This window comes from Fukomys damarensis, unplaced genomic scaffold (assembly GCF_012274545.1).
Source record: "Fukomys damarensis isolate Sample0158 unplaced genomic scaffold, DMR_v1.0_HiC HiC_scaffold_3, whole genome shotgun sequence".
NCBI lineage: Eukaryota > Metazoa > Chordata > Mammalia > Rodentia > Bathyergidae > Fukomys > Fukomys damarensis.
The window spans coordinates 8,138,179-8,153,632 of record NW_022900915.1 but is presented as its reverse complement, the minus strand read 5'-3'; the positions used below and the strand labels follow the sequence as shown (position 1 = coordinate 8,153,632).

Genomic DNA, 15,454 nt, shown 5'->3' with positions numbered 1-15,454 from the left:
GCAGCTTTAAGAAAAGGTCTTTTTTTTTTTTTTTTTTTTTTTTTTGGTCCTTTTAAGCACAGCCACAATACAGTATCACATCTTAGAAACTGACCGTTCCAGCAGAGTCCCCATTTCCCCAGTTTTTCATGAATGACTTTTTATATTTGATCTGTTCAAAAAAGAATCCATGTAAGGGCCACAGACTACTTTGGGTTATTCGTCCCTTAGTTTGTTTGTTTGTTTGTTTGGTTTTTTTGGTGCCGGGGATTGAACTTGAGCCTTTGTGCTTGCAAGGCAGGTGACAGAACCACTGAGCCAAATCCCTGGCCCCTCCCTTAATTCTTAAGTCTGTGCCATCTTCCTTCCCCTCCCCGTTTTCCTGACGTCATTCACATGTTGAGACTAGGTCAGTGGAGCGCTGGGGGCTGTCAGAGGCTCTGTGGTGGGGCAGCTGGGCTGTACACACTCGTCCTGGGGAATGGTCTGTCGTGGCCAGGCCACCGTGGGCGGGGTTTGCAGAGTGCCCCCTCAGCAAGTGGCAGTCAGCTGAGGAAAGAAGTCTTGGACACACTGGCTCTGGCTTTGTGTCCTGCAGTCTGTGTGCTGCAGTACTCTCTGCCCCTGTGTAGACTTGTGTTTCCTCCTTGTACACGGGAGCTTTGACTGCTGACCTCGGGTTCACTGTGAGGGTCAAGTGGATTCCTGTGAACTGCAAGGTGCTGTGCTGGGTCGTGGCAGCCATGGGTGGCAGCAGGCCGAGAGTACTCTGGGAAGCCAGAGCGCCCCTAACTGCCTGGCTGCCCTGAGTTCCTTGGATCCCTAGCTTTGTAAAGCCCTCCCCAACCCTATCATACCCTTCCCCTGGCCAGACCTTTAATCACTGGGGGGATGTGTTTTGTTTTTGTTTTTCAAGGTGATTAAAACCCCTCTGATTTTTGTCGACCCTAATCGTAGTCCAGCTGGCCCAGCTGCGACCCCTGCACAAGCCCAGGCTGCAAATGCCCCAAGGAAGGCCCAGGCCTCCAGCAGCACTGCCGGGAGCTCCTCCTCCGAGAGCGAGGATGAGGATGTGATCCCCGCTACGCAGTCCTTCATGCCTGGTGAGCATGGCCCTGCTGCACCTGTCTGGCCCAGCTGGGAAGAGCAGCCAGGACCACCAAGCACTAAGGATAGGACTCTGAGCCTGCACTGCCAGCTGAGGAGGGGCTGGCTCAGACTTCTCATTCTGAGGGGTTTCTTTCCAAGGCTTCTCTGTGCTGGCTCCAAGCGGTGGAGGGGCCCAGACAGATAGCAGCTGGGAACTGCAGATCAGGATGAGCTCCGTAACAAGGGACTGACTGGAGCGGGCCGTCAGGGTGATGGAGACCTTCCCCTCCCTGGTGGCATGTAGCAGAGACATTGGAAGGGGGAATTTCATCTGTCTGCAGAAGACAAGCCAAATCTGGGTTTCCCTTGACTTCTAAGAATCTGATTCTACCAATAATACCACCAGAAAATGGTTAATATTACTATTGTTATTATACATTTCACTGAGGAAACATTACCCATTAAGGTAATTAAGAAATACAGGTTAGCACAAAAGAAAAAACAGGACCTGTAACCCCGCTGCCCAAGCTGTTACTGCTGACAGTCACACCTGTTAACTTGACCTGACGCCCACGGTGCACCTGTGTGTCTGCAAAGCAAGACTACGTGGAACTCAGTGCTCAGTCATCAGGGGGTGCATTGGGACACCGGTGGGGTTTTGTCATCACAGTCACACTGTGGTTCCTGCTGGCTGCAAAGTAGCACTGTTCATTCCGCCAGTTCTGTGCTGGAGAAAGGGAAGAATCCTGTTTTGGGCTGTGAGAAGCTCTCCAGCATGCACAGCACCTGTGGGAGGCCAGAGCCTATGCAGATGCCCCAGCTGATGCTCCCGAGAGACCATGCTAGCTGCAGAGGTCTCTGACGCCCGTGTTCCAGCATTGCCCGGGAGTAGCATCCTGATCAGCTGAGAGGAGGGGGGATGGGGAGAAAGCCTGGGGCCACTGCCACAGCAGCCCTTTGATGGCCCTGAACCTTGTTAAGTGACACAGTGACAGGCCCTGACTGGCAGGCTTAGGTGGGGAAGTAAACAGGCTCCTTCCTCCATATGGCATGGGCTCAGTTGTGTGGTCCATCCCCAGGAAAGGCTAGTGACTGCTAGGGGGCCATGGGGCTTCTATGCCCTGAGGTGTCTCCTGTCCTCCGTTTCAGCTGTTAAAACAGAGGTGGTGACTATGTCCACTGCCTCCCCAAGGATGGCCCCCAGAGCCAGCAACACCCAGGAGTCCAGTGGGGTATCACCGGGCCAGAAACAGGAGGCAGCCACCGCTCAGGTACCTGGAACAAGGGAGGGCAGTGCCGCCCAGTGGGCAGGGGCTCGCATGCTCTCTCCACGTCGTCATGTACTGTGGGGGGACCGCAGTTGCTCTCCCAGCCCCCAGATCTTAGCATTGTCAGGGAGTGTCCAGGCGGGACCAGCTGTGCTTCTGGGGTCCCTTGTCAAGCTTTTTCCAGCATGGTCGGGCTTTTATCATTTAGTTTTGAATGCCATAAACAGAAGTTGTTGTTTTGTTTTGTTTTGGTTTGGTTTTTTGGTACCAGGGATTGAACTCGGGTCTTTGTGCTTGCAAGGCAGGCCACCAAACCACTGAGCTAAATCCCTGGCCCCAGAAGTTGTTGTTTTTTAATGTTTTAGAATAATGACTTTAGCATTCTTCCTAGCCTTCTTCATTTTCAGTGCATTGTTATTTGGCTTTTGCTTGATTCTAAAAACTCATTGGGTAAGTTTCATGGTCATAGTTCAGATGATAAAACGGAGCGCACAGCCCCATCCAAAGGCCATGGCTTGACCAGGGTTGGGCAAGGCCAGCTTTCCTGGCTTCCGTCTTATCGAAAAAGAATCCACTACATAGCACCCCCTTCTTCTGAGGGGGCAGGACAAAGCTGTAGTGCACTGGGGAGTTGGGCATCACGAGCTATAGCCCAAAAAAGAGCTTCTGGGAGCATGGGTGCTGTATGGGAGGCCAGGCTGTGATCACCATACCCAAAGTCCTGAATCTAGCAGCCACTTGGCCAGCAGATCATGTTAAGCATCTGTCCTCAACAAGCACTGAGGCTGTAGCAGGAACAAGGCAGGGAGGGCCCTTGCCCACATGGATACTGTGGCAGGAGGAAGCCATAACATGAGAGCCAAATGGGAATAGTCCTTGCAACTGCTAGGTTCTGTGAAGGAAAGAGATAATATAAACTATAAAATAATGGGATAACCTGCTTTAATAAGGATAGGCAGGGAAGGCCTCCCCGAGGAGGGCAGGGCAGCCCCAGCTTCCAGAACCCTCTGGAGAAGCATGTGGGGTAAGAAGAACCAGAAAAAGCAGGAGGTAGTGCTGGGTCAGCAGGAAGGTGGCCAGGTATGACGGAGCCTAGAGTCTCTCAGCGAGGCTCATGACCACTTCCTTCCTAAGTTCTCTCTCCCTAACTGCTGGCGAGAACAGGAAATAGGAGTGTATCCAGGGACCCCCACAAAGGCGCCGACTGAGTGGTGGGTCTTGAGCTGCTTCTCTGCTTTCAGCTGGAGCTGGTTCTGTGCTCTTTGGGAGTACGGTGATTTGTTAATGACCTGATGCCTGGCACCCATCTTTCTGCCATGGTGACAGTCGTCCCTTCACCCTCCATCCCCAACTCCAACCCATGACTTGTCCTACTGAGCTCTCTCTGATGCCAACCAAACAGGATCTGACCAGGCATGGCATAGATGCATCTGAGAATTCAGGAGTCTCAGGGCTGCCTCTCACTGTCCACAGGTAACAAAGAGGAATCTGGCTTCTCTCCCACTGACTCAGGCTGCCCTAAAGGTCCTTGCCCAGAAAGCTGGTGAGGGCCAGCCTTCAAGTGAGGTGAGCGTGGGAAGCCCAGGGGATCAGACCTGCCTGGCCTTGCTCTTAAAGGGTGCCACCTCCCGGCCCCACCAGGGATGGCACAAGCATGGCCCTGAGTCCTGCACCAGCCCTTGTCTTTGCCTCCCTGGGCCGGTGGGCTGGTGGGCTGGTGGCCTGGCATGTAAGAAGGAATGACAGTACCCAGAGCTGTGGGCCAGGTGTGGCCCAGTGCATAAAGTGCCCAGCCCTGCTGCTGTGCTCAGCAAGCACCAACCTGCTTCACCTGACCATCCCCTTTCTCCTTTCACCAAATTAGGCTGGCAGTGCCGCGGGGACACTGCCTGTGACACGTACCCAGAGCATCCCTGTCCAGGCCAGAGTGACCAACAAGCTCAGAAAACCCAAGCCGTCTGATGGCCAGCAGAGCACGGTCACCCCCTTGGGCCTCCCCAAAGCCAAAGCCCCTGGAAACTCGGACAACAGTGAGGAGAGCAGTGACAACTCTTCAGGAAGTGAGGATGATGCCGAGGGACCTGCAGCGACCCAGTCAGCCTCCAGGCTGGGTGAGGGTGCCAGGAGGGCCAAGCCCGGTATTGGGGTGGGGCTAGGTAGGGGTGCTGCAAAACCCTAGACCCTGGCCTCAGGGTCCAACCTGATCTGAGATCTTGACCACATCATCCTTGGGCCTCAGTTTACCTACCTATATTATTCTATGAGGAATTCTGTCCAAATTATTTCAAAGACCTAACTTGGCCAGGGATTTAGCTAGCAGCACTGTGCCTGCCTGGCAAGCATGAGGTCCTGAGATTGATTCCCCCATACAAAAAAAAAGACTGAACTCAGCTGTTGGACCACTGGCAGCTTGTTGGTGTCAGGCTCCCCTTACTGACCCCCAAATCCCAGGACTATGTGCTTCCCCCATAGGGGAAAGCAGGTAAGTGTAAGTAAGGCCTCAGGAATTAGCAGTGAAAGCTGTGGCAGGGAATAATAAACAGCCTTGGGTGGGAAGTGGGGAGCATAGAGAGACCAGGGCATCTCAGCCCCTTCTGGGGACTCTGCCCTTCCCAGCTGACAGACCACTAGGGACACCCAATAGGATATGTTTGCTTCTCCAGCAGGTTCATCGCCCTCCAAGAGGGAGACCTTGGTGGAGGAGACCACCGCAGAGTCCAGTGAGGATGAGGTGGTGGCGCCCTCCCAGGTAAGTAGGGTTTAGGGTGCAGTCTTGGATGCAGGCCTTCCCTGAGGTCTTCCTGGAGCCCTGAGCAAGTTCCTACCTACAAGGCAGCAAGTGTGGCCCAGCCAGCAGAATAGAGCCCCCTGGGCCAGGTGTGGCTGTGCACACCTGTAATCCCAGCCAGAAGATCTTGATTTGAGGCCAGCCTGGGTTACATAGCAAGTTCAGGAGAGCTAAACTGCCTGGCGAGATGCTGTCTCAACCAAAAGAGATTGGAGCCCCGTTTCCTATCCTGAGACACCCACCCCTGCCCACCCTTTCTGTGGAACTACAGGTAGTTAGCCCTTGGGGTCTGTGGAGAGGATTCACCCGAATTCTAGGTGGTACCCAAACAAAAACATTCCCTAAGCCAGGCACGGTGGCACAAGATTATAATCCCACCACTTAGGAGTCTGAGGCAGGAGGATCACAAGTTCAAATCCTGCCTGGGCAATTCAACAAGACAATGTATCAAAATAAAAATTAAAAATAGCTCAGTGTAGAGCCCCCCACACCCGGGTTCAGGCCCCCAGTGCTGTAAAGTTACTATCTGTACATAGCGTCTGCTAGCCATTTTCCATTTGCGTTATAAGAAATTTCCTTTTTGAATGTGCCTAAAATTTATATTAATCAAAATAGTTCAAGAAACATGTACCAAGAAAAGGACATTCTTGTCCTTAGTGCCCACCCCGTCCCCAGGCCCAGCCTGGCCGGAAGTCCCAGGGCTCACGGCCTCTTTCACACTGGACTTCTTCAGTCTCTCCTCTCAGGTTATGTGACCCCTGGGCTGACCCTGGCCAACAACCAGGCTTCAAAAGCCACTGCCAGGCAGGACTTGAACCCCTCAGTTTCCTCTGCTCCACTCTCCAAAGATGACCCAGCTGGCAAGCAGGCAGCCGAGCCCCAGCACACAGCAGCCACCGTGTCCCCTAAGTCAGGTGAGTCGTGGGCCCTTCCTCTGTTCCCACAGCAGTCCCACCGGCATGGGCATCCCTGCCACCAGTGCCTCTCCAAGCTGCCCTCCTCTAAGTACCTATGAGAGCTGGTGCGGCTGTAGGGTGACTTCTGCTCTAGAGGAAGCCATGTCTTTTGTCTCTGTTGACTTTTTCCCTGCAAATGGGCTCATGGTGTGGGGTGTGGGGACTCAGCATGGCTCAGACTGCCTCAGGCTAGGAGCCCTGTGTGGGGGAGTCAGTTCCTGACCCCAGGGCTTCCCTGCCTCACTAAACCTGGACAAGCCTCTGGCTACTCTGTGTCCTAGCCATGTGAGGCAGTAGCCATTCCACCCCAGGTGTCACACTCAGGATGCAGTCACATGTGTTGGAGGGCAGACGGAGGGCCTGGGGGGCACTGGCAGTCAGACTCCTGAGTCTGGACGGAGAAATTTTGCATGACGTGGGATGCTTTCCTGGGCTTCTCCTTAGGCTAGACACTTCCAGGAACAAACCAAGCTCCCTTGAGAGCCCAGTATCCAAGCTTTGCACCCATGCTGCCCAGAATAGGGTAGAGATCTGGCCCCAGTCACCTGGGAAGTTCCAGGCTGTGATGGGGCCCAGCCTTGGGGCTTTCAGCTGCAGCTTTGCTGTGCTGGGTCAAAAGCAGTGGTTGCTCACTTTCTTCCCCAGTGTTCTCCTCTTTGTGAGAGGCGGGTGCGACAAGGAGACATTTTAGAGGGGGCCGTGGAAGGTTTTTTTTTTACACGTGTAGTCAGCACACAATTATCAGAGGCAAGCAGAGGCGTGGAAAATTCTAAACAAAGGCTGCACCAGAAGTCACTCTGGCAGGCAGTAAACCTGCTTAGTCAGCCACCACGTACAATCGCAGCACACGCAGTGCTCCTGAGAGCTGCCTGGAACCCTGGCTGGGAAGGGCAAGGGCACGCTGGGTCTGCAGGGGCTTCCGTTGTTTATAAAGCCACAGTTGATAATAGGGGGCCTCACTGTTCTCCTGACTCATCTTACAAACAGAAATTGGGGCCCTGAGAGGAGCTGGTCCAGGCCAGTTGGTGGTGAAGTCAGACTCAGAACCCAGACTCTTGAGCAGGCCATACCACCTCCCCCTGTCTGAGCTTCACCTTGTTGGTGGATTCCAGTCCTCTCCTTAACATTCCGTGGGGTCACTGTCCATCCCCAGCCCTAACCTGAGCAGAGATTTTGGTGTGAGGAGACAGACGAGCTCTGGGTTAGAAGTGAGTCCTGGTGCAAGGAGACTGGATGGAGCAGTGACCACTGAGCCGGCCCTTCCTATGCCGTTGTCACAGGCGGTGGCTTCTCTCCCAGCATCTACTCAATCCAAGTACCGTAGAGGCCTGTCCCAGCTCCCCCAGATTCATCACCCAAGACTCTCTCCACAGGGAGTAAAGAGGCTGCCGCCGGCCCCACCCCTCAGAAGCCCTGGAAGACCAAGAAGCGGGCCATGAGCAGCACAGCCTCTCTGCAGGCGCTGCAGAGCAGCATCTCCCAGCGTCTCCAGGACCAGCCCGGGCCCCTGAATGAGGCACAGGTGCAGGCCATGGTGGTGAAGGTCCTGACGGAGCTGCTGGAGCAGGAGAGGAAGAAGGCCGAGGACACCACCGGGGAGGGCAGCGGGAAGGGCCAGAAGCGGAAGCTGTCAGGGGACCAGGTGGCCTCCAGGGCCCCCAAGGGCAAGAAGAAAAAGCAGCTGGAAGCCAGGGAAGGCAGGGAGGGTGCTGCTCTCGCAGAAAAGGCCCCAAGGACTTCCAAGGGGAAATCAAAGAGAGACAAAGCAAGTGCTGACGTCAAGGAGCAGAAGGGATCTCCTGGCTCCAGAGGGGCCATGGACAAGCCAGATGGGGAGCTTCTTAAGGCAGAGGCTGGAAATCAGAATGACCCAAAGAACAAGAAAGAGAAGAAGAAATCGAATAAGAGTAAGTGTCCTTGCATCCCCAGACCCACACTGAGGATGGTCGGGCTCCTCGGCCACCTCCTAGTCTTGGTCTCTTTTTTTTTTTTCCACTTTTCTTTTTTGGTACTGGGAATTGAACTCAGGGCCTTGTGCTTGGCAGGCAGGCGCTGCACTGCTGAGGCACATCCCTGGCCGGGCCACCTCCTAGTCTTAGTCCTCCTATGGAGTCATTTCTGGGAGAACTGCATTCCAGAACACCTGTGGCCTCTGCCAGAAGCCAGAGGACTATCTTAGAGCATCCAGCAGTCACAGGTGCTTTCAGCTGCAGGCTGCTGGAAGGTCAAGCTCAGATTCCATCCTGACAAGGACAGGAGGTAGTGCCCTCTCCCTCTTTGGCCTGAGTCAACAGATCTTTGAGGAACCCTCTTATGCCAAGTCCTGGGCTACAGAATAGACCAGAAACCAGAGCGTTGGAATCCTCATCTTCTCTTGTCCTCCTTTTCCCCTAGTTTCTCTTTAGCAGCCCTTTATGAACTCTGTGCTTAGTCCTTCTGTCCTCAGGCCATCCCCACACTAGCGGTATTGTACCCCCATTTTCCAGGTGGAAAACTGAGACTTAGAGGAGAGGCTGCTCAGGGTGACAGTGGGAGCCAGCTCGAATCCTATGCAGTCTTCTCAAGCACTGCCCTCTGTGGCCTAAGTAAATAAAACCATAGATGCATAACGACCCAACTGCCTGCCCCGGAGCCTGTCCCTTTGGTACCCAGTCTTTCCTGAGTTCCCACTAAATGTGTGGAGTTTTTTTTTTTGTTTTGTTTTGTTTTGTTTTGTTTTGTCACCAGGGATCAAACTCAGGTCCTTGCACTTGCGAGGCAGGCGGTGGAACCACTGAGCTAAATCCCCGGACCTGGAGTTTTTAAAGTGAGTTAATTTAAGGACAGGGATGCAGCTCAGTGGTAGAGCATTTGTCTAGCATGGACTGAGACCCTGGGTATGGTATGTAGTATCATTAAAAAAAAAATAGGGCCGGGGATTTGGTTCAGTGGTTCTGTCACCTGCCGTGTAAGCACAAGGGCCAGAGTTTGATCCCCAGTACCAAAAAATAAAAATAAAAAGTAGTCATAGTCTGTGTGGTCCGTGGATGGGAAGAAATCATGAGGCCAGCCCCCAGAGGCCTGTTTTGTTGACTCCCCATGGAGTGGACAGGGCTGAGGACCAGCACCAGGAACCCAGGGGCCCTGCCTGGGAGGCCTCTAGACACTGACCCCAGCATAGGACTGACATCTGTTATTCAGGAAGCTTACTTTCTTCCCTCAGAAAAAAAAGACAAGGAAAAAAAGGAAAAGAAGAAAGGAAAAAAGGCTTCAGCCAAAGACTCTGATTCACTGTTCCAGAAGAAAAAGAAGGAAAAGGTAGAGAGTTCCTGGGCGGTAGTTTCAGGCCAGAAAAGGACCCAAAACCAGCCCTCGGGTGAATGTTAGCCCTCCCCACACCCAGATTTGGTCCACACCACCTTTCCAATCTTGAGCTGGGAAAGGGGACTTTGTAAGGAAGAGCAGGAGAGGGTGTGCCCCTCCCTGAGCCTCTGGAAGCCATAGTTGTGGCCCTGCCTCGTCTGAGGTAGAAGGATGTTGGCATTTGGGTGGGGGTGGGTGCAGGAAAGATTCCTGGGGGTGAGGAGACCGTGTAGACTGCTGCAGGCTTCCAGGTGCAAGGAAGCATTACCAGAACCAAGTGCACCCTGGCTAGCAGGGTCTCACCACGGGGAAGAAGTTGAGCAGGAGCCTTGGGCTCCTTCTAGGAGGGAACACAGGCACCAGGGATCCTGTGAGATCCCTGTAGACCCCCACGCATTCTGGGAAAGCCGCCTGTGCTCAGCAGTTAGGCAGCAGTGGTGGAGAGACAGCAGGGACCAGAGCCTGTGACATTTCTCTCTTCACAGAAGAAGACGGCAGAGCAGACAGTGTGAGTGGCCCCGGCACCAGGTACAGGTACTCTTCCTGACCGTGCTGTCCGTTCCTCCAGCGGCTCGGTGGGCTGAAGGGCCAGTGGGGCAGTGTCAGGAGCTGGAGCTGCAGCGTCAGAAGATCCAGAAGTCATGGCAGTGCCGCCCTGCCCTGCCTCGGAGAGGCTAGGCTTTATTCTCCTTTGTGAAGAAAAAGGTTCAGAAATCTGACTTCTGGCTGTTTCCTTCCTCTAGGAACTTCTTAGTGGAGTGGTGACCATCCCAGGCCTCTGCCCTCTACCTACCGTGGGTTGGGACTGAATTTGGACTTTCCCTCTCTCCACAGAAGATAGCAGCCAGCGGCACGGTCCTGGTGCTGGCCAGGCCAGCGGGCCTGCGAGGAAGTTCGGTCCAATGAGGAAGTGAGCCCTGCTCGTGGGACCTCGCCCCACCTTCCCCAGAGACAGGGCACCTCATATAGATGTGTACAGTATATATATATATTTTTTCAGTGACCTGCCCCCTCCTTCACATCCAACTTGCCCCAGGGCCTCCGACCTCCCACTGCTGTGCTTTACAGATGGAGCTGTGGCGTGCCACATGGTCTCTGGCTGATCCTGGGGCTTTGTCCTCTTTTAAAAACTCAAAAATAAAGGAAAGGTACAAGCTCCATTGCATCTGGGGCAAGTGCTGTGCAATGAACTGTGTGGAGAGGACAGTTGGTCGGCACCTGGCAGGGAGCAAGCAGCACCCCGGCCTCCTGCTTGGGTGCCGAGTGAGGAAGAGTGTCAGGGAAGTTGCTGAGGGCCCACTGGGTGGGACGAGCTTCCTGAGGAGGCAGCAGCTAAGCCTAAGGAAACAAAAGGCTGCTCCTGGGTGTTTTCTGGAAGCTGGAGTGGGTCTCAGACACCGAGGTGAGAAATGGGAGGGGCTCAGGATCCATAGCCGAGTTACCGCGTGACAAGAACAAGCTCTCGTGGGCTAGGAGGAGAACACAGTGGGAGCGATGGTAGAGCCAGGACGTGGCTAGAAGGCTCGTTTCTGGGCCTGAGCAGTGTGGAGCACTAGCAGTCCGGGCCGTTTCCTCGGACACTTAGTCTCCTGGAGACAGTCGGAGGCCATGCAGAAAGAGAAAGTGGGGCTGGAGGTCTTGGAGACCCGGGTGGCACTCAGGACCTTCGGCCACTCCCCACCCCTCCTGAGTATGTTGGTCTAGATCGAGGCGACAGACAAGTGACCTTATTGGTCTGTGTTGACCCACAAAAGTTTCTAAACTTCAAAAGTGGAGCAATCTTACCAACTTTCTTGGTGTCTTGGTCCTCTTGAACTTGAGTCAACAAGCCTGGCAGGAAGGGGGGTGGCTGCCACCTTTGCTGACACCTGACTAGAGCTGAGGAGTGGGTTGTGGGTCTGGCATGGTGCTCAGTTCTCACAGCCCCCACTTCCTGTCCGTTCTTGACACCACAGCCCTGTGTCTGTTGCCATCTGTCATCACACTACGCTGTTCTTAGTATAGAAATGGAATTGGGGACTGGGAAAACGGAAGCTGGACTAAGATGAGCTTCTGCTTTAAAAATTAGAGACAGTCTTTCTTTTTGGAAGGAATATTTGAGTGTGTGAACATGCAACTCAATGTGTCTGTGTCCAAAGACTGCAGCTTCTGGCCCACAGGCCTCTGTGTCCAGGCTCCTGGGGCTGCATCCCTGCACCCCAGCCGGGGTAAATGAAGTTTATCCCAACAGAAGAGCCAGTAGCCAGGATGTTCCACTTAACCCCTTTTATTCTTCCATGAGCCACGGCCCTGTGAGCTGATGACAAGCTTGGCTAAGCAGAGACCTGGGGGTTGGTAGGAAGTGAGAGGTCTGGGGTGAGGGGGAGGCTGGGTTTTTCCCTGGGGAGCTACATAGGAGAGGGCAGCAGATGTGTCCAGTCGGGTTTAGGGACGGCGTGTCCCTTCTCCCTCTCCATGAGTCTAGATCTCAGAGGCCCGTGTTGGAGACTGCTGTGATGTCAGAAACGGTGGTCAGTCGTGCTGCTGCCTGCCTCGCAAGTGCAAGGGCCGGAATTCGATCCCCGGTACCAAAAAAGAAAGGGTGGTCTGCCTAGTTTTGGTCCACTTCCTAGGGCTTTAAGGTGGGGTAGGCAGCAGGGCCCTCTCACATTGTCGTTTGTGCTGGTTTGATTTGGCCTCGTCCAAGGAAGATGGAAAAGTGGGCAGCACAGTCTCGTGGGGTGAGGTGTACAGTTATAGACGGAGAGGTGGGTTTGGGGGAGCGGGGAGCAAGAAAGCTGTGGCTGAGCAGAGCTGGCTAGATGCTGGAGACGGCTCCTGCTGTTCTTACATGAGCACTGTGGAGAGAAGCAGCAGGCAGAGGTTGGAGCCAACTGTGGTCCCTGTCCCCACGCAGCATCCGGGCCACAGAACAGTCGAGGGCTGTCCACCCTCCACTGTCCCTCCTCAGTCACAAGCGCTGTCCATCGGGGACTCATGCCCACCTCCTCCCTGCCCAGCCCTGTTCCTCGTCTGAAAGACGATCCCGGGGACGTTGGAGAGTGACCCGAGATGAACTGCAGGCGACCAGATGCCCCTCCACGGGCCCTTACCTGGGCCCAACTCCTGCTTGGTCACACCCAGCCCAGAAGAGAGGTCCTCGGCTTCCAGAGGATCTAAAGGGGAACGGCAGTTCTCTGTTACCACATACCCCACCCGCTCGGCACAGTGCCTGAGGGCATTCTCCCTGAGGTGGGCATGGGCTGGTGCCTGGGGAGGCAGTGCTCAGTACAGGGGCAGCGGGCTGAATGAGCCAGGAGCTGGGGTCCAGCGGACTCCAAGTGCAGGAGGCCAGCATTCAGGTAGATGTGTGGCTGTGAGAAGAGATGCTAGAGGGACAGACGAGACAGGTGCCCAGGCAGGTGAGTGGATAAAGGGTAGATGCGTGGCTCACAGGAGCTGCCAACCCCAGTGTCCTGGCCCCAGGTAGCCAAGAGGGCCCTGCTGCCCCTCAGCCTTCCTAGTCCTGCCTGGTCCTTGAACTACGGGCGGCCCCTGCTTACCACTGCAGTTATGGTGCCCACGGCTCCTGGTGTGCGGGACCTCGGTGCCGTTGGGGAAGACGCACCAGCAGTAGCCGGTGCTCCCGTGGCACTGGAGCGGCATATAGTTGCCATTCTCATCGCACTGAGGGCGGAACGTGCCTGGGTGGACAGCAGGGATGTGGCTGACCTCTTCCTGGCACTTGGATAATACTGAAGCGACAGGCATGGTGAAGGCGGTGAGTCGGACTGATGCCTGCGGCTTTACTCTGCCTACCTCAAACAGGAAAAGGCCTGTGGCCTTGACCAACGAGGACGTGCATGACTGGCTGGTTCACCCCAGGACACAGCCCATTAAAGTTTGGAGTCAACCTGTGGTTCTGACTTCCAGAGGAAACCGGTGGATACCTGGGGCATCTCAGCTCCCTAGTGCTGGGGCAGGAAGTACCCAAGTAGAAACGGCTTTTCCATTTGGGGGGGATGCTGGGGTGGATTCAGACATGAGCTAGGATTTGGTCAAGGGAGCATCTTAGTCCTTCGGATGGTTCAGATGGAAAAACAAGCCCAGGGCAGGATGGGCCGTTGACTTTTCCCTTTGTGACACCGAGCCCCGGAGGGACAGGCAGCACTGGGTGAGGTGGGAGGTGCCTGAGGCCCCCTCCTGGCACTGCTAAGGGCCCTGGCCTGGTGCGTTCTGGACTGTTTCACTCCGGCCCCTCTTGCAGTGTCCTCCACAGGGGAGGTGGCCCCGTGATGAACCTCTGTACCCTGTGGGCATTTGTAGAGGGAAGAACAGACCTGCAGCCGAGATGGGATGGGGACAGTGGGACCAGGGAGGAGCAGGAGTGGCGGGGTTGGGAGGAGGGGATGTTGCCAGGCTGTGGGGATGCCAGCGGCCCCGAGGCCCAAGACCCCTCCTTGTACCTTTGGGCGGCGCCTCGGTGGGCTTCTCCGGGGAGTTTCTGCTCATTTCAAACAGGAGCCAGTGGTGCATCCAGCTCTCAAAGACCTGGTGGGGACAGAGGTGGGGCTGGGCTCAGGGCCATCTCCAAACCCCGGCCCCACTAGCTTTGCACTGGGACAGAAGCATGGCGCGTCAGATGGGCCCAGCCCTGACACCAGGCACTCTTCAGTGTTCTGTGGGAAATCCCTTCTACCACCTCCTTCCAGCCTTGCCCAAGATAGAGACTGCAGAAGAGAAGGTTCCAATGTAGGAAACCTGCTGACCTTCCAGTCCAGGCTCTGCATGGTGTTCTTCAGGTGTTTCAGGTTCTCGAGGAAGCTCCCTGTCAGCTGCGGGTACACCTTCAGAGGATCAGACTGCTGCAGAGTGGCAGGGCAAGAAGGATGGTTTTTTTAAGAGCTCCCTGGCAGGGAAGGTGAAATGTGCAACCCTAACCTAACCCTGGTCTCCCGTTCTGGGGCGTAGACCGAGCTATCGAGCCCAGACCTGAGACCACAGCCGTCTAGCTGTAGCCGCAAGGCCCCAGGTCCATGTTCCGGAGCAGCTGTACCCATACCCCAGTCTTCCTGCAGACCCTTTCAGGTCTGCAGACCCTCAAAGCCACGTACATTTCCCTCATCTCCAATTGCCCACACCAGCCTGGGATTCCCATGAATTTAGTTACTGCCCATTGTGGGCCAGCAGCCTTGCACAGTGCCTAGCACAGAGCAGACTTGCAATGCAGATTTGGAAAGAAAAAAGTATCTTGAGTTACTTCCAAGATTTCAGCCTGTTTCTCCATCTCACAAACGTGGAGTCAGGGAGGCTGGACGGAACATGATACTGAAGTCCACTTGGGTTCCTTGGGCGAGTACTGTTAGGGGCTCCCAGTGAGCCAGGCACGCGTGGGCCCGTCCACCTTGCATCCTGCACTCACCAGAAGCGTGTGCATCACGTGGTCCTGGGTCATGTTGCCATACTTGGTGGCATTCTGCATAGGCTGTGGAACAAAGGAACACAGGGATACCCTCAGTGGCCTGAGCAGTCCCAGCCCAGCAGGCCCATCTCCCCACCTCCCATGTGTCCCTGTACCCTCCCCCAAGGTCCTCACTGGTTGCCCCAGCATCAGCCTTCCCACCCCCCACCCTCCCCGAAGTTTTGTGAGTAGAAACAAGACAGGATTATCAAGGAGGGGACTGTAATGTTACAAACAATGAGGCGCTGTAAACTAGCAGGCTGGGCCTTCCTCTTGTTCTGCTGTCTTGGGACGCCTCTCCCAGAGGTGGGCGCTGTACCTCCCAGAAAGCAGGACCCCCCCAAACCAGCTGGCCCTTCCCAGGTCAGCTGTCCTGATGGGCCTGGCTGGGGCTGTCCTTACCCCCTGGAGCAGGCCTTCCATGGGCAGTGCCCGCATCAGCATCGGGGTGGCCACCCGCATCTGGGTCATTGGCTTGGAGGCTGTGGGACAGGAAGTACAGGGTGAGTGGTCCCAGCCCCCTGGAGGGGTCACTCGGGGAGAAGGCAGTGGTACAGCAGTGCGGTCTCGGATGAGGGACGGGGGGGGGGGG

General features: G+C 55.3%; 2 protein-coding genes across 4 annotated transcripts in view; one reads left to right on the top strand and one right to left on the bottom strand.

Moving 5' to 3' along the window:
* Positions 1–11,210, top strand: part of Tcof1 (treacle ribosome biogenesis factor 1) — a 46,984-nt gene extending 35,774 nt beyond the window's left edge. Inside the window, exons 21-30 of the mRNA XM_010627275.2 lie at positions 896–1,082; positions 2,218–2,339; positions 3,810–3,902; positions 4,201–4,447; positions 5,003–5,085; positions 5,858–6,038; positions 7,454–7,987; positions 9,283–9,377; positions 9,908–9,950; positions 10,166–11,210. Coding sequence (XP_010625577.1) covers positions 896–1,082; positions 2,218–2,339; positions 3,810–3,902; positions 4,201–4,447; positions 5,003–5,085; positions 5,858–6,038; positions 7,454–7,987; positions 9,283–9,377; positions 9,908–9,934 — 1,569 coding nt within the window. The 3' untranslated portion in view covers positions 9,935–9,950; positions 10,166–11,210. The remainder of the gene's footprint in view (positions 1–895; positions 1,083–2,217; positions 2,340–3,809; positions 3,903–4,200; positions 4,448–5,002; positions 5,086–5,857; positions 6,039–7,453; positions 7,988–9,282; positions 9,378–9,907; positions 9,951–10,165) is intronic.
* Positions 11,211–11,821: 611 nt separating this feature from the next.
* Positions 11,822–15,454, bottom strand: part of Cd74 (CD74 molecule) — an 8,793-nt gene continuing 5,160 nt past the window's right edge. The window contains exons 3-9 of one of the 3 annotated variants that reach the window (XM_010627179.3): positions 15,265–15,344; positions 14,824–14,886; positions 14,171–14,266; positions 13,868–13,952; positions 12,965–13,156; positions 12,515–12,577; positions 11,822–12,259 (exon numbers count right to left, since the gene is read on the bottom strand). In XM_010627179.3, coding sequence (XP_010625481.1) covers positions 12,249–12,259; positions 12,515–12,577; positions 12,965–13,156; positions 13,868–13,952; positions 14,171–14,266; positions 14,824–14,886; positions 15,265–15,344 — 590 coding nt within the window. In that variant the 3' untranslated portion in view covers positions 11,822–12,248. The remainder of the gene's footprint in view (positions 12,260–12,514; positions 12,578–12,964; positions 13,157–13,867; positions 13,953–14,170; positions 14,267–14,823; positions 14,887–15,264; positions 15,345–15,454) is intronic. The other 2 variants (XM_010627180.3, XM_010627181.3) reach the window with 2 other exon arrangements.